This window comes from Corticium candelabrum, chromosome 5 (genome assembly GCF_963422355.1).
Source record: "Corticium candelabrum chromosome 5, ooCorCand1.1, whole genome shotgun sequence".
NCBI lineage: Eukaryota > Metazoa > Porifera > Homoscleromorpha > Homosclerophorida > Plakinidae > Corticium > Corticium candelabrum.
Genome location: NC_085089.1, coordinates 2,317,956 through 2,345,415, shown reverse-complemented (window position 1 = coordinate 2,345,415; position 27,460 = coordinate 2,317,956). Strand labels below are relative to the sequence as shown.

The 27,460-nt window shown below is 40.8% G+C and overlaps 2 protein-coding genes across 3 annotated transcripts in view; both read right to left on the bottom strand.

Moving 5' to 3' along the window:
• Positions 1 to 220: 220 nt before the first annotated feature.
• On the bottom strand, positions 221 to 19,096 carry LOC134180012 (RNA-binding protein 25-like). 2 transcript variants are annotated; one of them, XM_062647071.1, is made up of 19 exons: positions 18,859 to 19,096; positions 18,696 to 18,799; positions 11,507 to 11,599; positions 11,358 to 11,441; positions 10,707 to 10,764; positions 10,555 to 10,646; positions 8,618 to 8,722; positions 8,505 to 8,555; positions 7,190 to 7,265; positions 7,056 to 7,132; positions 6,911 to 6,997; positions 6,269 to 6,493; positions 6,117 to 6,206; positions 4,578 to 4,651; positions 4,215 to 4,522; positions 856 to 1,232; positions 585 to 683; positions 486 to 533; positions 221 to 426 (listed from the first exon to the last, which is right to left on the bottom strand). In XM_062647071.1, exons 1-19 carry the CDS (start codon positions 19,019 to 19,021, stop codon positions 319 to 321), a joined length of 2,319 nt encoding a protein of 772 aa, XP_062503055.1. In that variant the 5' UTR covers positions 19,022 to 19,096; the 3' UTR covers positions 221 to 318. The 2 variants fall into 2 exon arrangements, with proteins under 2 accessions (XP_062503055.1, XP_062503056.1); XM_062647072.1 differs by having other exon boundaries at positions 7,062 to 7,132.
• A 318-nt stretch (positions 19,097 to 19,414) lies between these two features.
• The window catches only part of LOC134180115 (translation initiation factor IF-2, mitochondrial-like), a 10,658-nt gene continuing 2,612 nt past the window's right edge, over positions 19,415 to 27,460 (bottom strand). Inside the window, exons 3-12 of the mRNA XM_062647201.1 lie at positions 26,628 to 26,703; positions 26,422 to 26,564; positions 25,086 to 25,312; positions 24,937 to 25,026; positions 22,705 to 22,829; positions 22,443 to 22,647; positions 22,074 to 22,197; positions 21,544 to 21,681; positions 21,359 to 21,474; positions 19,415 to 20,005 (exon numbers count right to left, since the gene is read on the bottom strand). Coding sequence (XP_062503185.1) covers positions 19,643 to 20,005; positions 21,359 to 21,474; positions 21,544 to 21,681; positions 22,074 to 22,197; positions 22,443 to 22,647; positions 22,705 to 22,829; positions 24,937 to 25,026; positions 25,086 to 25,312; positions 26,422 to 26,564; positions 26,628 to 26,703 — 1,607 coding nt within the window. The 3' untranslated portion in view covers positions 19,415 to 19,642. The remainder of the gene's footprint in view (positions 20,006 to 21,358; positions 21,475 to 21,543; positions 21,682 to 22,073; positions 22,198 to 22,442; positions 22,648 to 22,704; positions 22,830 to 24,936; positions 25,027 to 25,085; positions 25,313 to 26,421; positions 26,565 to 26,627; positions 26,704 to 27,460) is intronic.

Here is a 27,460-nt window from a genome sequence, read left to right as displayed (position 1 = left end):
TTAAGTAGACTATCATTTCTTATTACTACATGTATGTCTTGCAGTAGTCAATCTGCCAAATTTAAAATCATCAAATTTTGGTTGGCAAGATTCCAGTACTACAAACTGACTGTTGACAAGAATTTCTTTAGATGTTCCCTCGACGCTTATATTGCTATCTCCAACCTAAGACTTCTCACCTACTGTACCAGTTGCGAGCATGTAGTCACTCAACTCTGAATAATGTCCTTGTACAGTGTTGCCATTATGCTGTATATGCACTTTTACACAAGTCAACAGCAAACGTGCTGATATACTATAAGATGAAATCGTAAGAGCTTAACTACTGCCTTCTTTCTTAATCAAACCCAGTAGTTTCGATTCTGTTTCAAAAATCAAAAGACGCCAAAGTTTGTTCACAAATAACTCAGCCTCTTCATCTAGAACCTACAAAACAAAATTAGTAGCATCACTGGAACAGTGACTGAGCATATATTCTAACAAACCATAGTGACATCACTGAGTACACTTTCAGCTGGTGTATGCTTGCCAACCTAACCAACAGAACTTAAAAAAGAGAACAAAAGCAACACAAGATCATCTACCTTGTCACAAATGAATTCGACTAGAGTTGGTTCTTCTTCACCAATATACTCGACTATTTTCTTATTTACCCATGGCTTGATACGATTTTTGACTAGACTCTGTAATGAAGATCCAGCTGAGCATGACACAATCAAATACACCACAGATAAAAGCAGACATTGACATGATGTAAACCAGCAAGATGTAGTCAAACAACCAGACAGCAACAGAAAGATTTGCAGATGGATAAACAAACAAACAAACAAACAAACAAACAACAGGCTGACAGACCTCATCCACGACCGACCACTCGATCTTATATCCAAATAGCTCATCTCTTGTCGTTGGTATATGCTCAATCAATGATTTGATACTTTTCTTCTTTTTGTCAGCCTGTGGTATATTTGACCGACCAACGGACTGCTGTTCCTCCTCTGTGTATTCCAGTGGCACCAATTTCCTCTTCAATTTATCCATAATTATCTGTTCTGCTTCTTGCTCAGAAGAAAACGCTTGCTGTACAGTAAATTTCTTTTTCTTGGCATCTGCTTCAGCCAGTTGTTTTGCTTGCTCTTCTAATTCTCTCTGTCGCTTGATTTGAGCGGCTACATACTCAGGACCAACAAGGGTAGGAGGACTTTTTCGTAAAACAGCAGGTGTAGTGTCCACTAAAATCCAGTAACACTAATCAACATCGCTCTTACATAATTAACTTGCAATTTAATTACATGGACATATCTAGTCACAAGCACAGATGTTTCCTTTCTATAAAACTTAATCAGTGTTATAAGGCAGTCTTGTCATTAACTTGATTGAAGTCTACCTATAGTCCTCTTGACTGACACTTATGGTAGTAAGTGCCGATAAACTAACTCCTGTTAATCTGATTGCTAGATACTAAAACCACAGCAAGAAGAGACACCACATGTAAGATGTACTTGTTTTATCACACTCTGGTTATGGATCTTGCCTATGCTGTTGTGAGGTTTCACAATGTGTTAGTTAGATCTCTCATTACTATACTACACTACTAGTTGGCACCATGTCTTATGACCACCCAGGCCAGAGACCTCCTCAGAGTTATCAACAATTGGCTTCTGTTCTAAAACAATCCATTCCGTCCAGTAAAATTATTATAAAATGGGCAAACACAAGTGTAAGACTCAAATTTAATAATTGCATACATTGTGCCATAAATCTGATATCGAGGTGAACTTTATTATAACATGATGGACAGTGAGACAAAGTTGCCAACAGAACAGATAATCAATATACTTTAGACTGATGCTGTTATCGAGACCATTAACACCACCACAATGACGTCATATCAGTTACCATACAAACAACAAACCCACTGCACAAACATAAATAGCATTCTTCGGAGTGACCAGAACACCAACCAAGAGAAACCAAATACAACATAACTATGACACTGAAAGCCAAGCCTTTATGATTCCTCAGAACTTAGTGTTATACATAGCTAATGGTACATGCATTGGCCACCAACATTGTACGCACAACTTGGCCTAAGTGAGTCATTCCCATTAGTAAGATTTCATAGGAAACTTTCTGCCCGATTGCTGGAGAACATCGACAAGTGCCTACACTGCTTGGTAAAAGGCATTTCAAGCTTATGCCATAGCAAGATTTGCTCAGATGTATACAATTTCACAAAAATCATGTATTTAATCCATATCACTCCCACTTGCAGTTGTCTCTAAGAGAACAAATGAAGGATTGACAAGAAAGCAAGAGTCAAACCATACAAAGCAAAACCACCACCACTCAAAGGTAATTCTGTCATTTTTCTCTGCATTTTCTCTCTCCCCTGCTTCCTCCCACTGTAATACCATGACAAGCCATTGTGCCTGCACACCCAAACATCAGAAATTGAATACACTAGTCTATATATTCCATAAATGTATTGCTCTTTCATAGATAGCACAATGGGGTGATGTTACAACTTTTCTACCAAGAATCATCCTAAAACCTTAATTTTTAAGGTTGATAATTGATAAATATGTTTGATTTTGATCAGATTGGCAACCATCCCTCTTGAAAGACAATAGGATTGTGAGCTAGTTCAACTAGTACATGTTCATTATTTTCAAGCCCAAAAGTGACTGTCAAGTCCAATTCTGGACACAGACCCTGTGCATATCGGAAGCTACTAGATGAGGAGGTGACGTTCTTGTGATGGACTCGTTGTTGCACAGAGATGGTTCACTCTTTGTAAATTTGATCAAGAATAGTCCTCAACAGCTTCCTCCAAGAACCTTGCCCATAGCTGAAGTTTCCCATACAGTCTTGTTGATTGAAAAATGTCATATCTTGTTTGCATACAATTCTGATAATGTTGGGATTTGTGTCTATTTCATCATACAGCAATCTTCCACTCTGCATAAATGTCGCAACCACGATAAATGATGTATTACAACGGAGCAGGCATCTTTGTATCTCCTGCCAACAAAACTTCAAGATTCAGCAAGAAATTGAAGATACATAGAGACTTTGAAGAAATCTATTACGGAGATGTTTTATGTCTTCTACAATGTTCACATCTCACTGCTACTGTATATAGCAGAGGTACAGTACAACTGGAGTGTCATCTCAGAAACTAAGCTGGTAGAAAGCACAATATGCCTGGGCAGTTAAACAAGAAAAAGGTGTGCCCAAGAACCAAGTCTTTCTGAAATTGATCTTGATTAGACTAGCAAAACACAGAGAGTCTAAAAAGAAAAAGGTGTGCCCAAGAACCAAGTCTTTCTGAAATTGATCTTGATTAGACTAGCAAAACACAGAGAGTCTATTAACAGACACATCTACAGCTAGTCTGACTGTAAATTACTGTCACAATCTGCTCCATAGCAACATTTTAACCAAGAGTAACATATCTTGCTTATAAGTAGCTAGCTTAGTATAATGGATATATCCCGTATTACCTCACATGGAAGCGCATGCCCCTATAGGTTAGCAAAAAGTGTGACCAAAAAAGCAAGCTTCCTTTGAACACCAGACCTTCACACTTTAGTGTGTGCCACAGTCAACATAGCATCATATGCAAAGCAGTAGAAATTTCTACAATGAATTGAGAACCTAAAGCAACTCTCGAAACTAAATTGCAAACGTGTGATAGAAAAATTGCCAGAAGAAAGCATCAATACAGGCATTATAGATGGCGAAAGACAGCTGTGAAAAAGCTACTCCTACCAACAAGTGTAAGGACATAGCGGGAAAACCTCTAGTACGTAAATTGGTACATGAACTTAGTGATTAGATGTTTGAAGTAGTAGATGTGTCTTAGTGGGGAGATAGGCATATATTATGTGATCCTAAAATTTCATATACTACGCAGCTATGATAATCAGGTATTCTCTTGCTTGAAAGGGCATAACCTCATACCTCAAGGTATATGAGCAGTCTGCTAAATTTCTTGCTATAACAGCATGCCCTTCTTTTGAAGTAAAAGTTACTGTGTCACGTCCATGTGCCACACGTGTGCACACACACAAGACACAGACACACACAGACACAGACAGACAGACAGACACACACACACACACGCACGCACGTGCACAGTGGCTCTCCCAAAAGTGACTGCAATGCAAGTAGTATACATGCAAGTATTATTATTCCACCACAACACTTACCTACTGGCGATGTCACTCCTGGTTCCTTTTCTACAGGAGGAGCAGCTTCTACCTTAATTGGTGGAAAAGGCACGGCAGGAGCAGGCTTCACCGCTACTGCTTGAGGTTGCAGTTGTTCAGCTTTTGCTTTTGCTGTCTGTAATTTTAAAGGTTGAATGAGTGGCTGCCGAGGCTCATTAGCCTTTGCTTCTTCTTCTTCTGCTTTCCTTCTTGCAATTTCCATCTCTTCCTCTTGCTTCCGCTTGTCCCACAAGTCATCCTCAATCTCCATTTGGCGCTCACGACGCAGACGAAACATATCACTAGAACTGACAATCTTGTTGTAATATAAATAAAATAGACCTTGGTGCTATGTAGGTCTACCTGTAGTATCGTTTGTCATCCTTTTCATCATCATACTTTTCCATGTGCCGTTTAGCCTTCTTCCTATCTCGAGCCTAATACAAAACATTTTCACTTCTAGTGGAACAACATGCATACACAGAAACACTACCAATATAATTAAATCAAGGAATTTAATTAACCAACAGTCTCATGTAGACATTTGCAGACAGCATATGCCAACGTCGCACATTCACGGTGCTACACTTAATGAATCACATCCTTATTAAAACACTTCATCACATTACAGAGAACACAAAAAGGAGTAAAATATATATAGCTGTTTCCTTGCATCCAAGTTGAGTACAAGAAAAGCTAATGAGAATATATAAAAATACAATATAAAGTAACCCAGGACAGGCAGCACTTCTTGTTGTTAGTCACTCAGTCACAGACAAGTCAAGCCACAAACAAGTACAACACCACTAAATACCAATCCCAGTTTTATCCAATTTATATGGAAATTCAGTCAAATTAATGCATTCCTTTGTACTTCATGTTTGTTTGCTTTGTGTCAAGTACACTATACTATGCTTCAATACAAATGATCACTTGTCTAGTACAAGGGTTCTCCCCAGAATTTCAGATTAGTGTGGTAGGACAGTAGTTTGCAAGACACACCTCTCTATACTGCTGTGCCCTTGGATACCCAGACCTTTACAAAATAAAAGCCTTTTCACACTACCCTCCAAAGTGCATTATTGTGCATGTTCGTTGGCTGTCAAACCGCATTCAATGCGCATTCGCTCAAACCACATATGAAGGTGGTTTGAAGTGGATTCAATGCACATTGGGAGCTGCACGTGGCACCATGCCTACCCATGCAGCTTTTCATGTCTGTAGGCAGCAATTTTACTTTTCCTCTCTGTGGCATAGATGGACGTACTGTAACCAAAGATAGAGAACTGTCTTCGCAAATAGACTGGCAGCCATGATAAGTGCATGTTACACGGGTAGGCATGTTTACGACATTCACATGGATTGCGTTTTCTCTAATGAGAAATTGGTCAATGTGCATTGAATGTGCATCCAATTCATATCTGCTGTGAATAGGATTGAAGCGGTTCGATGCGCTTCCAGTGTGAAAAGGCCTTACGCGATTCCAAACTGTACGTCAAACTGCGTATTACTGAAGCCTTCCGCTCCAAGACGAACAAGAACAAAGTCATTACAGCCTTCTGTTTCATCGCCATGAGATGTCTTTCATGCTCAATTGCACACCCGCACACAAACGCCATATGCTTGCTGTACATGTGTCAGTACCGTGCAGTGGACAATACAGTATCCTGGGTAGAACACATGCAAAAAGGCTTAGTCACGTGGCTAGGATTGCTCAGCAGGGGACTGTGCCACACTACCATGCTTTAGGGGGAACCCGTTCTACAATAATGAAGCACCAAACAGATTGATGAAGCAATCAGACAGACAATAGAAGTAGCGTAGACAATACCATTGGGCCATGCAGGCAAACAAGCACGAGGCAAGCAGACAAATACAGACAAGCTTTAGTCAAGGTCATACCCTTCTTTCAGCTTTTTCCTTTTCTTTTTCATCTTCCTTCTCATACTCTCGAGTTCTCCGTTTCTCCCTTATTTCCCAATCTTTGAAACGCTGCCGAAACCAAACAATTCAGTGCAACAAATAACGAGCTCAACGACAATTGCTTGCACTACTGTGTCATAAGCTTCTTCTCTACGTCGTTGATTTCTCTCCTTCCGTAATCTCTGGTACTCCTCGGCTGTGTCTTCTACAAGAGTTCTGGTGGATTGTCTTTCTTCTGATACACTTGGTTGCTGCTTTGGTTGATCCTCCTCCGATGACTTTGTCTTCTCTCTTTCTAACAGCTGCCGTGTTCTTTCTCGCTCTTCTTTACTGCGTTTCGGAGGTTCATCAGGATGCTAACACAACAAACAATACACTTGATCAATAAACCAACCGACTAACTAACACAATTACGCTGTTGAGCATGCGCTTAGCTTCATAACTGTCACATGTCATTAATAGTACAACCAACCTTCTGAGCTGTCTTCGTGACTGGCTGCAATGTGTCCAACTAATGAAGCGTCGCTAATAGCGTATCTACCTCGTACGATATTGAATAACGCTGTATGGCATTCGCCATATGTACAACAACGTGCAGACTGACATGCAGTACTCACCGACAAAACACTTCTCTCTGCTTTTCCTAACACTTTGATTTTATGGACCCTGGGGCGAGACCACGCCCTTCATGCACATCAGTTTACCGGACCTCAACTATTTAGTTGTTTGTGTGTATGTTTGAGAACGAGAAAATGAGAAATTGAGACACTTACCCGTGCATATGAACCACGAAATTTTCTGATCTCATCAGTAACCAATTGCCTCTCACTCTCGTCCATATTGAGATCTTCAAGACCTCCCTAAGCAAACAGAACAAATCACATTACATTTGACCACAAAACAACATGCATGCCTTACACATACATCTTTCTCAACGAGGCCCTTTTGCTTGGCAACTGTCAGCATGGATTCGGCAACACTTCGATTGAGCTCCTCTGTAACACAACAGTTTGACCAAACGTCCAATCACGTCAACAGCCACAATGATTTACCGTCATTTCCATGCCATGTGGCTTGGTTCTGTTTCAATAAGAGAAGAATATGGTTCCTAACCTGTTCATCTTCGGCCTAAACAATAACTTCTATTGATAACATTGTACAACAATTTCAAAGTATTAACAGTATGTAGCATGGATAAATCACTCAATTTTCCAAATGTAACTTTCAGATTTGCATTTTGAAAGCTATAAACAGCATGCAACTGCTGGTATGGCTACACCAGTGAATTACATTACATAGACCATACGCAGCAGTTAACAAAAACAATGTACTCAAATTCCTAATGGGTTCTTCTCATAAACAAATATCATCAGTCTCTGACTTCATACATTGCACCGTAAATATTGGATACGTAACCATTTAGCAATGAAAAACACATTGGTTATTGAAACAGTGCTTGATCAATTAACACTATTCCAGAGTGACATCAACGCATACAAGCGATAGTGCACATATTACAACAAATTGAGAGCAAAAGCTGACAAAGTTGTGTACAAAATGGATAAAAAGCAACCCAAGTGCATTTATGTTTTGTTAAATATTCACATTTCAATATACAGTTTAAGATGGCATATCCGTCCAAATACAAGCCCCGCCTAAATTCAAGCCTGTCTTCAGCTGGATGCGTACAGGCGGGATTTGTTTCAACCTGCAGCTGAGGCACCTACTCAACCACTCACTTGAAACTATGATCACATATTCTTTCAAGTGTGCAGAAATCACTACCAACAACATTGATGGCTCAGAGAATGTCCTAATGACCTGCATGAAGAATGAAACACTAAGAAGCAAGTCAAACGTCATCTCTACCTCAACAACAACGAATTACAATCAGCGGAAACAACTGGGCTGATGCCGATGGGATGAATGTCGCAGAACAAGAGGAAGACGATCTAGCACTTTCGGAAAAATCAGACTTTGAAGGCTTCACTGCAAACGACTGTAAATTTATGTAGCTGGACAATCACGTGAACAGATACCAGTAGTGCACGTAATTGACAAGTGAAGCAACTTGCAACTCTCTAGCATAGTTAGTATAAGCCCACATCTAAATACAAGCCCTGGGTCTTTTATTAGTACGCAAATAAGCTTATTGCATTCCACCATTTAGTACAAGTCCTGGGGCTTGTATTCTGATGAATACATAGGCTTCAACTACAAGCCCTTCCCCTCAACCGCAATTTACACTTTAATTTAGCGATCTAATAAAATCGATTGCTGGAAAACGTTACTCCACTGTTTGTATCACGAGCACAACCACTGACGTCGATCTCATAGTTACACATTCACATATTCACTTAGTCTCACCTTTGTTACGTCATCCAGTTCTTCTGTTGATTTCGGGTCTTCCTCACCATTCTGAGCACACATAAACACACGACAATTACCTCTACCATCATCTTACCATATCAGTTAACAACCTGAGTCGCTTCTGTCTTCTCAGGTAGACGTTGACCACTCAGAGCAGCTTTCTTAGCAATCAGATACTCATCCAACTGCTTTCGAGTCTTAGCATCGACCTTTACCTGCAGTAAACATAAAATGTTAAAAACTTTGATATTGACTTACCAAACAGGAAACTCTAATTAAAGTCACAATTGCTTATTAGTTACAGTGGCCACTACCCAATGAGCGCTCTTGTAGACCACGCAATAAGTATAGGTTATCATCAGCGTTCCAAAGCAATATCATATTTATTGCTGACCACCGTGTATTGCATGAGCTGTATACTTACCGGCATGTGGTCCCTACCCAAAGAGCGTTCGAATAGACTGTCATGTAGTCAGAGATGGCTTACTCTTCCAGTGTCATCTAGTTTCCTGTTGTTTCGAATTCCGTCAAAGTCTGGTACACAACACGCTGACTCAAGCTCCCAGCCATCTGGTGATGAAAACAAGTTCATGCCTCAAGGACTCGGATCTGCATCGTTTACGAACTGTTCCATAAGTTACAGTTTTCTATAGCATCATCCCCAGACTCACGTGAGCTTGGCAGTGTCCAGTTCCCGTATGACATTTTCAACCTCCAGTGAGTCTGGATCCACCCCGCCTACTTTCACACACAAAGTCCGGATTGACTTGGCAGGCTCGCCACAGTGAGGTGACACTTAGTGAAGTAAGTGTGTGAAAGTAGGCATGGCGAATCCAGACTCACTGGAGGTTGAAAATGTCATACGGAAACCGGACACTGCCAAGCTCAAGTGAGTCTGGGGACAAGGCTAGTTTTCTATAAGTTGTTATGATGTTGCGGTTGACGTGAGGTGTGATTTCAGTATCAGGGACAGTCCCATGCAGTGAAGCATGCTATAATTGTGAGAGTGAGCAATAACTACGGTATGTGTGTAATAACTAAACTACATGGGTCCTTGGACGAATACAGATATTATTGCACTGTTTCTGAGTGCTCATTGGGTAGCGGCCACGTGCTGGTAACTAATGTCCGTATTAATCCGTATTCGGCCCAGTGACAGAATTATAGACATACTGTAGTTATCACACAGTGACACATAGGGTAGCTATTGCTCACTTCCACATAGCATGCATGGTACTGATTGTGATATTGATATTGAAACCTCAACAAACAAGCAGGGCATCTCATACTTCATTACGCCTTCAATTATGTAATCATGCTTGCTTTGTATGTATAAACTATTGTATTAAGCTAGGTTTACAATACGACGCTGATGACGCCTGCAATGACGCTCGCACAAAGACGCTGAGTAGGTGTCAAAATGCTGACGCTGACGCTGTACCATCTACAATATCATTTGATGACCGTCAGCGACGAGCCACTACTCATGCTCATGATAATTGTATACAAAAGTCTGTGATTTGGTTTTCATTTCCTGAGTTTCTCCCTCATCAAGTTGTCGAAGAGACGCTTCCACATTATTTGGTAGCCTGCTGCTGGAAGCCCAGTTTTTTCGATACGTTTTCCAAGCGTTTTTCGTGTGCCTCTCATCTCTAAGCTACTGTGACTTGATCTGCCGCAAGCAGGCGTATGTACCTACACGTATACACTTTCAGTAGGCTTCTTTTCCATAGTTTACTTCCAGTTATTTCACTCCCGGATTTGATCTCTGATATGTCAACAAAAGGCACGTGCTTCCGGTAGACGCTTGAGCACTTCCGGTTTGGACGCTCGAGTTGAACTTGAATCAACTCTAGCGTTGGCAACACTGATGACGCTGAGGATGCTCATGATGCGACGGGCAAGTGTTTACAATATGACGCCTGCCTGAGCGTCATTGCTAGCGTCCTCGAGCGTCGCCAGTGTCATATTGTAAACCTAGCTTTACTCTCTGTCCATAATCATATCTAACATTATTGTGTTTTATCCTACCAATCTTCACACATACCGTTACAGTCTTCTCTGCTAGTCTCAAGTTGTGAAGTTGTCGTAGTGATCGTAGTGTCGCCTCTGGCTCCTTGTACTCACAGAAGCCAAACGCTAGTGCATATAATAATCATTACAAAACTGGACAATGTGACATGTAATTCATAACTGAACCTTGTAGTTTTCCTGTCGCGCCTTGCACTCGTTTCCAACTCAAAACGGTTCCACACGACTGCACAAAACAGACACAATGAAACACATACACCAGTGCGATGAGTACAACTTTTGTGTGAACACGAGTAGACAAAAATGTGTGTGTGTGTGTGTGTGTGGCATCGGTAGCTCAGTTGGTTAGAGAGTTGCATTTGGAGAATGGAAACATCCGGGATGTTGAGGTCGTAGGTTCACGGACGAGTACAAACGTAATTTTCTTGGGCAATAAATTCACAACCAATTGCCTCTCAACTCAGGAGTATAAATGAGTACCTGGTCTTTGACTGGGGGTGACTGGGGGTAGACTGGACCGCTGGCTTAGCAGAACATCACGCAGTATATACGGGTACGTGTGGACTTGAGGTCCAGTCCCACAGCTGCGCCAAAGTCAGTGCCCTTCGATGCTCTGGCCACACATCAAGGGGTTCGTCAGCGTGGCCTAAAACTCTGAGTAGCACCAGGGTCCCTACCTAGAAATAGGCGGGGAGTGCTATCTTTGGACCTTTTCGAAAGGCATACCCATTTGTCCATTGGTGTGTGTGTGTGTGTGTGTGTGTGTGTGTGTGTGTGTGTGTGTGTGTGTGTGTGTGTAATCAATTCGTACACGTGTACCATTAGCAGCTGACGTATAACGTTATCTGGGACTTTCTCTGAAATATTGCCAACAAATGCAGTCGTCACTGGAGCATCAGGAAGCTGCAAAACAAAACAGTATAATCAATCAATCAATCAAACGTCATAGAAAATAGAGAGATCCTTACTGTTACTGTGGCAGGTTTAGGTGGTGCACTCAGAGTTGCTTCTGCTACTACTGATGGTGGCGGCGGAGGCAATGGCAATCCAGGCAGCAACGGCTACACAACAAACAAAATCAACAGTTACACACACATGCACACACGCACACGCACACACACACACACACACACACACACACACACGCATGCACATGCGCACACACACACACACACACACGCATGCACATGCGCGCACACACACACACACACACACACACGCACGCACACACTTTACAAACCTGTACTACTGTTTACTATTTTTGATTATATATTGGGTATCATCATCTGTTACTGTGTGTAATAATAAGGCCCCTATTCGTTGCGTGTCTGTTTCTCATCATCCCTCCATATCCAAACAACACAGGCCAAACTGATGTCACCATTACCCCCACTATCTCTTGTAATGCGAATGTGCAATACAACCAGAGCACAAGGATCGTATGTCTCAACTTCTTTGCATCTGATTCTTACATTATGTCTGCTCTCCTCAACTACATGATATATTGTAAATCAACATGAAAGATCTTGTTGTCATGGAGGTTATCAGTGTGAATCCCCCAAATCAGGCCTCTAGTCTAAGTACCATTAAAGACTAATCCTGAGATGTTGTGTTCCTTGAACAACTGTGCCTGTTGACTTCCGCTGTGACGTCTACATAAACAGATAATTCTAACGGTTTGCCCGTATCAGTTTGAGATTCTGGGTGATGAGAAACAGACATGCAACAAATAGGGGCCTAACAAAATAAAGGGCTTAAAACCAGTATTAAAATGCACATGCTGAGACATTAAAGGCCAATTGGCATCAAAGGAATACTTAAAAGTTTGTGTTGCAGTTGATCTTACCTCCACATATTACTTGTTTGCAACTGGATAATGATGGCATGGGTCGTACATGTAAATGCCATCATGTGCCAAGAGCACATGGTTTACTTTGCTGTCGACAGCGTGCCAATCTAACGTACCAATTATGTTTTCTCATACATATATATGCCTTTGCTTGGGTAAATCAGCGTTACTCATACCACTTGACGTCAATTTAGAACATTCACTTGCTACACATGAGCAATTACCATATGCATAGTCATTGTAACGTAGGGTTACTGACAGACAGACAAAAAAAACAGACAGACAGACAGACAGACACTTTATTCTCATACAGATTCTACTTGTACATATGCTAGGATTTCTTAAAATACAAATCAGTCCTTGCAGACAACAAAGTCATTAACTAATGGACTTGACTTTGAATGTCATAATCAAATAATCTATCTAAATCACCATGATTAGGTGACAACTTTGAAAGTTTTCTAAGGATAACTTTGGCATTGCATCTTTGCAGAATTGTAGAAAATCTTTTTCTCCAATACAACATAATCATGGAAGCATTAGAATTGGCTTCTGGATTAGCTGACTGTTGTGGCAAATGCTGCAAAAATACTCTGCCTTTATGCCCCATCTCCCAAACTGTTCTATCACAAGAGGAACACATCTTGCTACATATCCTCCTGGAACAACCTCTTCTGAATATTTTTTCATTTTCTTCTCTTCTCTTGTCGCGGCAGCATGACCAAGGGACACATCAAGATCCAAATTCTGTCCAGTATTTGGATCAAACATTGTAATGTCTGGACGACCTTCAGTGTTGATGTCTTAGTTCTGTTTGATGGGAAAGGTAAAGGTCACACAGGCACTCACTCTACCCATTCAAGACTGAATTGGGAGACCACACAGGTCCACCCCATATTTACAGGTTAAAAGATGGTATCTGTATTCATCCAAATTATGACCACAATCACACTTTTTAATCCAATTGGTGAAAGGTAGAGCCACTCCCAACCTCAGGTAAGACGCTAAAGAAAATTCATTTGTTTTTAAAGCATGCTTAGCAGAAGTGGGAATGACAACCAGCCATGCACCAGCCCCTTGTCCTTGCAGAGATCTCAACCGTGCTGCATCTCTATCAGACTGTGATTGTATAATAATATCAGTAGCACTATCACTGGCAATCTTTGTGGATAATCGATGCTGTAATTTCTTTGGATATAAGATAAAGTCATCAAGAGACTGTTGTTCTCCATCTTCGCGGTTGGAATTGGGCATTGGTGGTAAAGCTTGATAGGAAGAGGCCACAATAGAGCCGATTGACCTTGGCTGTGATTTACTGCTTTGAAGATAATTGACTAAATAAAAAAAATGATGAAAACCTCTCAGGTAAGTCTTTCATGGCTTGACACCATGAAGATAAGAAAGATGCTGGTGAAATTTGACTAATCTGTGTCAATCCAAACCCACCAAATTTGATCTTTAAAGTTGCTTGTTTCCAATTGAAAGCATTCAGATGATCGTAACCTATAATGTTTTCAAACGATGATCTAGTCATATTATTTTGTACGTTTGCTGCTGCTTGCAGATCAACAGAATATTTGTCTTGCCAAGTAATTCAGTTGAGCAACATGACAGTGACGTATAATCAATATTGAGGTTTGACTGTCATTCAACTTGACAAGTTCAGAACAAAGACGATCACCAGATTTGGCTATATCAATGCATAGAGATCGCATGAAGTCTGAATTCCCTATAGGAGTGCCCAAAATGATAGTTCCATTGTATGCAACAGAAGTTGGAAAATTACAACACTCACCAGATAGGCAATACAGTTCACACTTTCTGTCACAAATTTCTAACCCAACTTTCAACAAAGAAGATTTGAGATCTTCAAGAACTGATTTAAGGTTTTCAGTTGGCCCAACCACACACACATCATCCAAATATGCAAGTATAGTGACTTCATCATGTCGAGTCAGTACTTCACATAGAACAGGGTGGATAGTGGCAGAAAACAGAGCCGGGCCCAAAGGGTCACCTTGATGAACCCCTTCACTTGATGAGAGTACATGTACACCTTTGCTGCATAGATTAAGGAGCTGGGCTCTCCATACAGTTGCTTGACATGAGGGTATATATCTGCAAACTGATGTGCAATTTGTTGTAAAAGGCACTCTCTAGAAACTGAGTTGAAAGCATTTCTGACGTCCGTTTTAAGAATTGACCAATCAGGGTTCTTTTTGAGTAGAATTTGAATGTGGTGTGTGTGAGCAATTCCCGTCCCTCAGGTGTACCAATACCATGTTATAGGGGAAAAAAGAAGGAAGAAAAATCAAAGGACTTTTGCTGACAAATGGTCTTAGCTGTAAGTCGCCGAAAGACTTCTCCAATAGCTATTGGTCTTACACCAGATCCAGTCTTTGGCAAAGCTATTAGCTTTGAGGCAGAAAGTAATGGAATGATCGTATGAGGTACATCACCAGAAGCTATGGTATTACACACTGACAATAATGAATCAAAAGTGATTTCATTATCAAGTAGAATTCGAACGTGTTCATACCTCCATCCTGAAAGTCCACACCCTGATCCTCTTGGAGAGCGTTTAATAGCATTGACAAAAACAGATTTATCGAGGCATATAGAATCTGGCATACCTGATATACTAGGAATCTTACTAGAATTGATGCTTTCTACTGGATGCTTTAGCTTCAACATTTGAAGAACATCATCACTTTCTGGAGCCAAACTTTGACTTGTCAAAACTCTGGCTGCCCTAGAAATTTCACTTGACTGAACCAAACGTAGAGCAGATTTTCTTCTGTTGTCACCATTTTTCTTCTGTTGGCAGACAGACAGACAGACACAGACAAACAGACAGCCAGACAGACAGACACAGACAGACAGAAAGACACACAGACAGACAAACAGACAAACGTCCAATGAATTTGTATTATCCCTATTGGGAGGCCACGCCTACACATTATACAGTAAACGGCCCAAATGTTTGGGACGGTCTCAAATAAACTTTGAGTTGTGCAGAGGATCTCGACAAGTAATTCCTAAAATACTGCACCACACCTTGTTCTGTTTGCCTAGTTATGCTGAACGCAAACAACATTGTTACAGCATGCAACTAACACAAAATATAACATACAGTATAGTGTACAGTATAGAGGTTGTGCGTTGACGTCATCAGATTAGAGCAACGGACGGTAGTCCAGTGTAAACTTCACCTTGCTGCCTACCAACTGCTTCTTTCAAAAGACGATTTTCCTGCTTCAATAGCTGACATTCTGCCTGAAGGCAGTCAATATCTCTCATACTCACATCTGTCACCGTTGAAAGAGCTGAAGTTATTTCAGGATTATTTCTTCAGTCGTGTGGTGTACTTGTGACAGGTTACAGATATTATCTAGAGTACCATGTATATGGTCTTTCTCCCCCTGGAGAGAGACAACCGTCTGGACACTCGAGCCTACCTGACACGGTTCTTCTGTTTGAAATGTCATATCAAGCCTTCGTTTCTTAGATGCCTGGATTTGCTGGTACCTCGCCATGTCACGTTGAGCTCTTCTTTCAGAGGGCTGGCTACGTATGCAAACAAAGACGGAACATAGGCGAAGAAGTGGGATCATTGCTCTTTTTGCCATTGACAAAATGGTCGCTGCATAGCCGCACCGGGCTTCCAAGCCATTCTATTGACAATGGCAATCCATCTTCGTTTCTTCTCACAGTAATTTGGGAAGCGATAACTGAACTCCACAACCTTTGCAATACCTATCAGTGTTGGCGATATCAGAAAAATTCACCCACAATCAATATTTTGTTAGCCAGTCAACAATATCATGATATATTGAATATATTTGCAACACTAAATTTGCAACTCTGTATCTTCACAATAACTCTATTAATCTTACAAAATGCTCATCATCTCACATAAATTACTCCTACCTACAGTTGGGCTAGAGGTTCTTGGACAAAACACTAGCAAAAAACAGCCAACATTTGCTTGAATCCCACCATTTCCATGCTTCGTAATGGTAGAATGTTCTTAGCCATGCAGTACGTGACAGCATCCGTCAGCTCTTTCTACCTGGGGGAAGAACGGCTGTTCTTGCTAGTGGCTGCAAACTTGTTACCTATCTTTGGCTAGACCATCGCCATGACCTTTCTTTTCGAAGACACTTTTCCTTCCTTGATCTTCCTGTAGTCAGCCGAATGGTGGTGACGTAAATGGTCTATTATGTTGCTCGTATTGCTGCTCTTGCAAGAGACTTTCCTATGGTATCGCTGTATCAGTTGTTTTGGGCTTGCTGCCTTCATTGCTCTCCAGCCCAAAGTATGTATGCCAGACTAGCAATGTCATGTTTGCTTTTGCAACGAGATCTAAGAATATGACGCTGGCGTTGATTCAGGGCAGCTGTCTAGTGAACGTACCATTTGGTGACGATCACGAGACCCTTGAATACCCATACAAACTTAGCATGATCTACCGCGTTACACTTGCGAATTGACTGAGCCCTCAAAGTGTCATTAAAAGGCGATATATTGTAATGTCACCTAACACTGAATTACCCATTAGTACACCCAACAGCACATCAGCTCTTGACCAACTCTAACAAACAATGGAACAAGCAACCTACGATGTAATTACCAGAAGATAAGAAAGCGAGACTGACAACTTGCCACTCAAAATGGCAACGGCAGCGAATCACGTGGCCTAGTGACGTCATGTGCACAACCTCTATAGTGTACCGTATATAGTGTACAAAGTTTGTGCTTCTAAACATCAACAAGTCTCATTACAACCAGAATTTTAAAAACTTTTTCTCTAAAAAAAGAATTGGATGTAGGGATTACATAAAAAAGTAACAGAAACAAGATATATAGATAATATGAACCAAAACCAGACATTAGTGAATCCTTCCAACCCCCAAAATGTAAAATCTAGGAAATGTGAGGGTTGGAAGGATTCACTAATGATGTCTGGCTTTAGTTCATATTATCTATAGATCTTGTCTCTGTTACTTTTTATACAATCCCTACATCTATTTCTTTTTCAAAGAAACAGTTTTAAAATTCTAGTTTGGTAAGTTCTTAGGAGCGCAAAAGCGTATAGCTAGGGTGTACATGTCTTCATTAGGGCCTGTAAGACTTTGTAAGCATGTCTAAGATTTAGCGTGTTTTCATTAGCGTTAATTAAACCTGTTTATATGTAACAGCTTTCGTTAGACATGATTCAGAGGCAGTTTACTCAAGTGGTTGCTAGGTCTACGGGGATACGGTACCATGGTATCTTAGCGCACGTTGCACAAATATAGATCCTAATTTTTAGTGCCTTTGCATTGCTCTTTCTTCCGTGTGTGTATAATTGAATATGCAACGGCAGTTGGAATAGAACTTGGCTTAGTAGTCAAAGCCAAAGATCATCACATACGGGATATGCCCTGCAAATGTTGGGTTCCCGTATAAATTGCTATCTGTACGTAATTATTTGTCAATTTTGCTCCTGTGTGTGATCGCAAGCAATGTCAGACTAGATCACACAATGGCAAACATGATTGAATTACACAGCTTTGGTGATAAACTCTTTCATAAATGCGTTTGGTTTGGCCTATCTGATTGGCTCTTCTTCCATTGTCCCTGGTTGCCATAGACAAGCAATCGCAAATACTGCTCCGTGATTGGCCCAAACTGTGCAATAGCATTGATGACGGTGGTTGGATCAAATCTGCTTGAAAGAAACACAATTTTTAATTAACATTGATTTCAGTTTCTCTAGTCACCAAAAGAATAGAGTTCAGGTAATTCTAAAGCGTTTTCTCAAGTTTCACAGCCGTATGTAACATACAAAAGAGATATCCGTGAAGAAGTAGAAGAAGAAGAAGAACAAAATTGACGTGCGGGCCTCCGAGACTAGCAACTGTTTTCTATTTCTATGTTGTTAGATGATTATTGACCAAGATAAAAATAGGATATAGTACACGACGTACAAACATTTCATTTCTTTGATTTTGAGAATTTTAGTTTTCATTTACTATGTTTTCTAGGCGTGCAAAAAGACGACCACGCCCCCAAACCCCTCCAAACCCTACATACAGGGTACAGTACACATATGACAATTCTATTACATCCACACTTTCTTAGATCAAATATACAAGCAACTGTTTCCTGCACGACGTCGGGAATAACTCGAATGCGCAAAAAATCAGAAAATCACGTGCCTGAAACTTTCCAATAATTATTGAGAACAGTCTGTACGCGTAGGCGTGATATTATTACATCGCTGCGAACGAATCACATAAGTCAATACGAAAACAAAATCTCACCTGCGGTACTGACGCTTGCTGAATTGGAGGAAATCCAGTGGCCATGGTAACGGCGGTCATGGCGGGTATTGGTGGGGGCGCCATTTGTGGCATAGACATTACACCTAGAAGGAAGACAGAAGACTGAATACACGAGAGGAACAGACGGTTTACCTTTGCTTACCTGCCATGTGTCCGGGAACGAAATTTGGTGGGACGCCTGAAGGCAGAGAAGGTGGAGGCATCCCTGGCATCATCCCTGGAGGGGGGACCCTCATAGGCATGTTACCCGGCATACGTAGCGGCATCATAGGCAGCCCTCCCATTGGAGGAGGAGGAAACGCCATGACAACGTATTCGGACGAGATTTCTCTTCGTTTCTTACGGAGGTACAAGTACACACAAGATCCCGCAAGCCGGGAGACACGTGGTACAGCCTCGGTGTCCAAACTACTGGACGCAGTTCAACTGGATCCACCACCTCACCCATCCTCTGCAATATATCCAGATAAGATGCGAAGATCCAGTAGTTTGTTAGTAAGAAGCATTTCTCCAAGTATGCGTATTACTTTCATTTATTCCTTTATTTTTATTTATTTATTACTACTACTGCATTATCCCATTCCTGTCACCATTTATTATTATACGTACTATCACAGGTATCAACAACATAACGCTCTACTTCTACAGCCAGAGTGCTCCTGCGCATGTCCTTAACACTAGAGTAACCTTCAATGTACACCTAACCAGATATGAGATACGGAATTAATTAACCAACAACAGCAAGACTACTAAACCTAGTCAACAAAATATGCTCAAGCACATACACCGAGCCTAGATGTAGTCGTAGACTTGTAATCTTGCTCTATATTCAGAGACTCTCCAACAGTTTACAAAACAAATAGTATTCTGCAATACTTTAAGTATATTAAGCAATAACTCGTAAAATAAAAAGGAATTGCAACAGATCATAAGTCAATATTCCAGGAAACTGTATTCTGAACTTTTTCACTCGAATAGCATTGTACTGTGTCTCCTTCCCGAAATTCAGGATCATTTCTAAAAGTTATGCCACATTCTGTTTCCTTCTTTGCTTCATGAACGTCTTCTTTCACACGCTTCAGTGATGACAAAGCACCTTCATGGATGACACTCTTTCCTCTGAGTATTCTGAACCTGTGCCGCTTAGAATTTATAAGAGATCCAGTCTTGACACGACAGCCAGCAACTGTGCTGTTAGACTTTCCTCGTAGCTGAAAGACCTGAAGAATTGTTGCTTCTCCGGTGATTACTTCTTGGAATGATAAGGGCACTCTGATATTTAGTTGATCCTTCACATACCATTTATTTCATTTTACTTCATACAGTTTACACAAAATTCAGGACAAACAGATGACAGATGGACATAAGATAAGTAAGCTTAAGTGTACCATGACAAGTAAGTGTAGCTATTACTAAGTACAGCCTTGAAGATACGTAGCATTTGTTTTGAGGTTGAATTTCTTCCTAACAAGTTTAATTTCTTTTGGTTTTCTTGGTTTCTTTTTATTCCCTCATTATTAGTCTTTCACACAGCTAAACCTTACGCTCTACAAATCCACAACTACTCTACATCTAACTTACTTTGAAAGAGGAACAAACCATTTTCAATTTTTCCTTTTCTTACACGTTCATTGTCGTTAAATACTCATTTTTGGCACGTTATGTCAAGATGCTTCGTAGTAGACAGTGACAGCAATTTTTTATTCTTGTCAATGTCACAGAAACAGAGGCACATCTGTTTCTGTGCATTGGTTATGTGCATGTCTTTTCTAATTTGAACGATTTGGCCTTTCAGCTATAAACAAGCTTCTGCGCATGCATAAATCAACAACAATTTATTACAAACTGACTATAATACTGTAAACCAAGAAATTTTCGGTGGCAATATATTTCAGTAATTCCAGTATGGCCTACAAAGTATTTAAATTTCTCTATACCTAAATTTTGTGAAAGTTGTCAAACCTCTTAGAGCCAACAGCAATGTCATGAACATGGTAAATTATTGCAACCAATATCTAGCTATGTAGTGCACACCTACTAGTGTGTAAAACTGCGTACAAATGTAGTTCTAGTGTAACTGCGCATCCAGCCAGGAGTCTCAAGCTTCCAAGGAGTTTCACCGAAAATAGATCGCTACAGAAACGGAATTTTCAGAAGGCATCAAAATTTTTATGTCAACAAAAATTTCTTGGTTTACACTAACATAAAACCTGTTAAATGACGACTATAGATCAATTACTTCCAGGTGACGTTTTAGGCAGAAAACCAAAGACTTCTAAACAAACGTCAACGGCATAGAAACCACTGCTCTTGATACAAAACTCAACTTGTATCAAAACATTTAGCGATAACATGTGAAGAAAAGCAAGAAGCAGACAATTCAGGTACTAAGATACACAAGAGAAGCTTCACAGTACAATCTGTTTAGCTACATCCAAATGTCACCTTTCCCAATTTGCAGCAATCACAACTGATGCGATCAATACATGCACTGTGCACTGATTGAAAATAATTTACTCTAACAAATTGTAGATTGATGGACATATGTTGATCTTACTCATAAAACCTTAAATTTCTCAATTCTCATGTACACAATTAATTTCTACTAACATAAACTGCAAATGACAATATATACAACTGACTTTGATCAACATGAGCAGACGATAGATCACATTGTGAGTAATCACAGTGACTTTCCATTTCTTAACAGAACCATTAACTGATCTCGGTAGTTTCACATTGAACCCGACAACAATTCCTGTCAAAAACTACTTCAGCAAATGCTATTACATATACATTAATACAACTAATAGCTATATTTACTTACCCTCAGCAGAAGCTGCCATTTCAATATCACTATCACTGATACTACCAAGACCAGTCAGTGCTACTTTCAGCATCACTTCTTCATGGCTATAAGTCTTCAGTGACTGAACAAGAGCTTCTAATGATCCTAGAGTGTCAGCTAAAAACAATTATAAATTTACAATGAAATCAAGATGGATACAACTAACTATTACAGAGTCGCCAGACAAACAAAAATATTGTAACTACTGGAACTAAAGTTGTCTACCTGGTTCTCAATTCATTTCAAAGTAATGAAATAGTAGTAGTAGTGATATCGTAATTCATTATATAAACATTTTCAGTGAGAAATCGTTAAACAGAAACAAGGGTTGCAACATCAGCCTCCCAACCTCTGTTGCAGAACAATAAGCCCACATAGCTAATGTCCTTAACAGACTCAATGCAGTGATAACAACCAGTCAAACCCTGACTACTTTACACTTGCTTTCAGCATTTGATAACCACTACTACAACAACGATTTTGAAGAAATAACAAGACACACTTATTACCTTTAATTATAAGAGGCAAAATGGGTTTTTCAGCTCTACTTGAAGATTCTTGTAGTTCCTCAGAAATGATATGAGTGTGTCTAGTTGACTTCTTGTGTAAGTCTGCTAACTCTCGAGCTTCCTCCTATGCATACACAATTTGTCTAAATACGAAGTGACAACAGGCACAACTAGACATCAAAACTATACCTAAAACCCACTAAATGTTGATATAATCAGACACACTAACAGACAGACTAAAAGACAAAGACCAGCAAACAGACCAAGACCACATTGCAGACACACAAACAAACAAACTAAAACCAGCAAAGACATGGAATCTACAACAAACACACAACAACCCATTAAATAATAATCAATCATAAACACCTCTGTCTTCATAGCAAACACGAGGTCACCAGCAGTGGGCAATGCCCTCCATCCACTGATACGAATAGGCATCGATGGGAAAGCACGCTCGACATCTTTGCCAACATCATCAGACATTTGCCTCACTCGAGCCCATGTAGAACTTGCTACCAAAAGACTACCAACAGAAATCACCCCCTGCTGTACCAAAACAGTAGCCACAGGACTACGACAATAAAAAACACAATAAAACACAAGAATCGATAGACCGGTATTAACTCACCCTCGATGTAGATCTAAGAAGGACTCTAGAATGACCGCCTCTGCTGGGCCATTTACATGCGCCCGTAGATTCAACAGTTCTGCCTCTGCCAAAACGGCTTCGACCAACTCCTTGACATTAGTGCCCTATTATTTCATTCATTAATATAAGACAACTGAAAAGCTGTATATATGGATAACCCTTTGTAACAAAAATGCTAACAGTTACAAAATTTCTTCCTTCTCAATACAGTACTCCCTAACATTATTGAAACTTTGATTTACCGTATTTCTTCAAATAGTGACCGCCCTCGAATAGAAGCCTTACTATTTTAGTATCACTGCAAAGGTTAAAGCTGCCCTCGTTTAGAAGCCACTGCTGAAGAGACTTGTTGAAAATAGAGGCCACCCTCGAATTGAGGCGACCCTCATCTGCAAAGTTACTGGACACACCCATATAACATGCTTTTGATGCTTCTGCATCAATCTCTTCCTATTATGCGCACTCGTCTATCAATTATAACTTACCGTATTTCTTCGAAAGTGACCACGGACTCTAAACGAGGGAGATTTGTATTCGAGGACGGCCTTTAGTTTCTACTCCACACTGTGACACGTTGGTACTTGAATGTCATATTTCTTTCTGTCGGACACTTGAAGGTGCCAACCGTGGCAAGTTTAGCTGTAAATGCCACGACTATTATATAGTCTTGTGCAGCCAGCCCCTCCCCGTTTTTGACTTCTCCCCGCTAACTGAAGTCAAAGGAGGAGAAGCTGGCTGCTCGAGACTAACTATTATAGACAAGTGCACATAATAGAATGAGATTGACGTGGAAGCATCAAAGCATATGATATGGGAGTACCTTGCAGACTAGTGAGGCCTCAATTCGAGGGCGGCTTCTATTCAAAGGCGGCCAATATTTGAAGAAATACGGTAATAGTTGTGGCATTTACAGCTAAACCTTCAAAGTGTCCAATCATGTCAACAGAAAGAAACGTGACATTCAAGCCAACGTGTCACAATGTGAAGTGGAGACTTAGAAATAGAGGCCGCCCTCAAATACAAGCTGCCCTCGTTTAAAGGTCGCAGTTCCGTAACCTTGTTAAAAAGAGAGGCCAGGGCCACTATTCAAAGAAATACGGCATATCCTGTTGCTGGGTAAGTTCAAAGAAGACGGCAAGGTGCTAATCCTATACTGTAAATCAATAAATGTTCGTAAACTATTTAATTTTATAAACTTCATAAACAAAGAATTTAGTAACTTGAATTGCTTACTAACCTTTGTAGTTCAAATATCCATTACTACTTGGTCTATTTACTATAGTTATTCTATTAAGCGCACAAGAGTAAAGTCCGCTTGGCTCATTGGACTATGTAAAACAACGTCCAAAAACTCACTAACGCAACAAGCAGCAAAAGCAGGACTAACAGCTCTCACTGCTTGGGATCAAAAGTAGTCCACCGAGACATTCCTGTTTGAAAACTGTACTGATGTGCATGGCTGTAGTAGGTGTATTTACCCCGTATGTTGATTGAGCCTCGTTGTCATTTCCACGCACGTGTTCAAACGTATGAGGAAAGTTTACAAACATTTGTAGTTATGAACATTTATTGATTCTATACAGTACCCGGTATTATGCTGTTGTACAGGATGACTAGCTGATATAGGCTATCAGCCCTAGGGCTGATACGAGTTATTAGCCCATCGTCCTGGACAACCGCTAATTACTATATGATTGAGTGAAAGTAATAATTTTAAAAAGTTACAATACGCGTGCAATCTATCAAGTTGTCAACACACACACACACACACACACACACACACACACACACACACACACACACACACACACACACCGACACACACACACACACACACATACACACACACACACACACACACACACACACACACACACACACACACCGACACACACCAACACACACACACACACACACACACACACACACACACACACACACACACACACACACACACCAACACACATCAATTATGATACAAGTGCATTGATGTTCCACGCCATTACAACCAAGCGTGCTGCTTCAAATGGCAGTGGACTTGGACTCACACATCAATATGAGATATAACTCAGTTATTACATGTCACTCAAGTAATATCAAATTTATCAGAGTCTCCACCTTCTGGTCTACTTAATAATTCCCTCAGTGTCACCTCAGGAACTATCTCGTAGCCTTCAAGTGTCGATCTCATAATATGTTCTTAGCTCTCACCTTAAGAGCAGATATGTTTACAACTTGAACGTCGCCTCCCATCTCTTCCAACTGTATTCCACACTGTAACAACTGCTCCATAGTTTTTCGCTAAACAAACAGCAACGTAAGCCAGCCGTATGGTACTTTGTTATTAGACGTTTCTGTACCACATCGGCGTTCGCTTTGTCGCACTTATTTATAGCTACCAAAATAGGCACTCCTGCATGTTGAGCGTACCGAATAGACTGAACAGTTTGGTCCTTTACTCCATCATCTGCTGCCACAACAAGAACGACCACATCAGTCACGTTAGCTCCACGCTGTCTCAGACTGGCAAACAATGCGTGACCAGGAGTGTCAACAAAAGTCACCTCACTACCATCATCCAATTGCACTAGAAACAAATCACAAAGCAGCTGATAAATATTAATCGATTGCATTTGCCATTAAATAAATAAACATTAAATGTGAAATGTGATTGGCCATTAATTAGTCATAGAGCATTGCCCCAAACCTCATAGCTAATACTTTAATTAAATCTTGTCAACATCGTTCATGGTTAGTTTACGTAGTAAATGTAGGTTGACGTCAGGAGTAGATTACTACAGCAATCTGGTAATGCTATCCATAGCAAACTGTTAAGCCTTTGTATTTATACAAACGACTGTGAGACTATCGCATTGTCTAGTCAGTACGTACAGTTTGTAGCTTTCTTCATATCTCTCACTCCCTCCAATGTTCGAGGGGGCTGCATTTAATAAATAGGTGGCATGCCAGGGGAACTCGTTCAGACCAGTCTTAGCCCATCGTTAGGTGCACCTCTACTAAAGTTGCAATCTCAACTTGACTAATGTCTTTGGCTCAAGAGAGTTGTCTGATGTCTGATCGTAAATGAGATGTGTTTGTAATGTTGTGGTGTGTTGAGTTTCCAATGTCAACTTGACTGACCTCTTGGGCTCAGGCACTCGGTGTTTACAACGAGTGTTGAGCTTCCAACGTCATTTTGAGTGACCTCTTCGGCTTGAGCTACTTGTCTGATAAATCCCAGCTCGTGTGAGCTGTCAGATCAAAGCCAGCGTTCACAAACCTCTTCACCCCTGGCACATTGCCCCGATGAAGCGCGCGCGCACACACACACACACACACACACACACACACACACACACACACACACACACAGACACACACACACAGACACACACAGACACACACACACACGCATACACACACACACACACACACACACACACACACACACACACACACACACACACACTGCCACACACACTGCCACACACACTGCCACACACACACTGCCACACTGCCACACACACACACACACACACACACACACACACACACACACACACACACACACACACACACACACACACACACACACACACACATGCACACACACTGCCTCACGTGTCAATGCGGTATCATAGCTAGCAGCATGCTGCTTAACGCAATGTAGTACGAATGACGTTCATTAAGTTTCACCTCTAAATGCTCCAATATGTTGTGTTATGCCTCCTGGTTCCTGAGCAGCAACAGACGTTTGCCTTAATCTGTCAAGGAGAGTTGTTTTCCCATGATCAACATGGCCCATTACGGTCACTACGGGAGATCTAGAATGCCATTCTCTAACAAGCAAAAACCACACACATAATTTCGATTGTCTTATGAAGTTCTATCTGTTCACTTACAAATTGGATGAGACTGTTACTGTTGGAAGCATTCGAAAGTGTGTTACAAGTTTTGATGCAACTTGACTGCTGACTCCTAAATGAAATATTTTGTAATATATTGTAACATAATGAATGACAACTAGAGACAAGAATGGTAGTAAAGCACACACACACACACACACACATGCACACACACACACACACACACACACACACACACACATGCACACACACACACACACACACACACACACACACACACACACAAATGGTAAATGGCAAATGTGTAAGGAGCTGCCGGTATGCTCGCTATAGCTCAGTTGGTTAGAGAGTCATCTGAGTGAGTGACTACATCCGAGACTCATCAGGGTTACAAGTTTAAGAAGTCACAGTGATGGCGAGCTATGGCATAATTTCCTTACACAAGAAACACACAATTGCCTCTCTTGACTCAGGAGTATAAATGAGTACCTGCTCTTTGACTAGGCATGGCAAAGGCCCCAACTGTGACAAAGTCTATCAGCTACTGGGGTCGGGGTGGGACTTCGGATGCCCACACCACAGTTGGTGTCGCAGTCCGTGCTCCTGTGAGAACCTGATGAGGATCCAGGAGATTGCTTAGCACGGCCCATAGCTTTTGCACATCCACTAGTGCTTGAACCAGTTTAACAACAAAGATTGACCTGTTTCCACTTGCACTAAACCAGTTATATTCTAAACCTAAACCACTTTTTCTAACCCTGTTTTGTAGTAGGTTTAGCAAAGTGGTTTAGGTGTAACTATCATGTGACAGTAGCAAGCTTGCTTGGATGACTTTTGACAATGCCCGTTTTATTAATATTGACTATTTT

Excerpts from the sequence above, each read along its gene's own strand:
- LOC134180012 (XM_062647071.1), bottom strand. The coding sequence starts at position 19,021 with ATGGCGTTTCCTCCTCCTCCAATGGGAGGGCTGCCTATGATGCCGCTA. Across the intron at positions 7,133-7,189 it reads CACATGGCATGGAAATGACG|AGGAGCTCAATCGAAGTGTT; the intron begins GTAAATCATTGT and ends GTTGTGTTACAG. Across the intron at positions 534-584 it reads TCGAATTCATTTGTGACAAG|GTTGGCAAGCATACACCAGC; the intron begins GTAGATGATCTT and ends TCTGTTGGTTAG.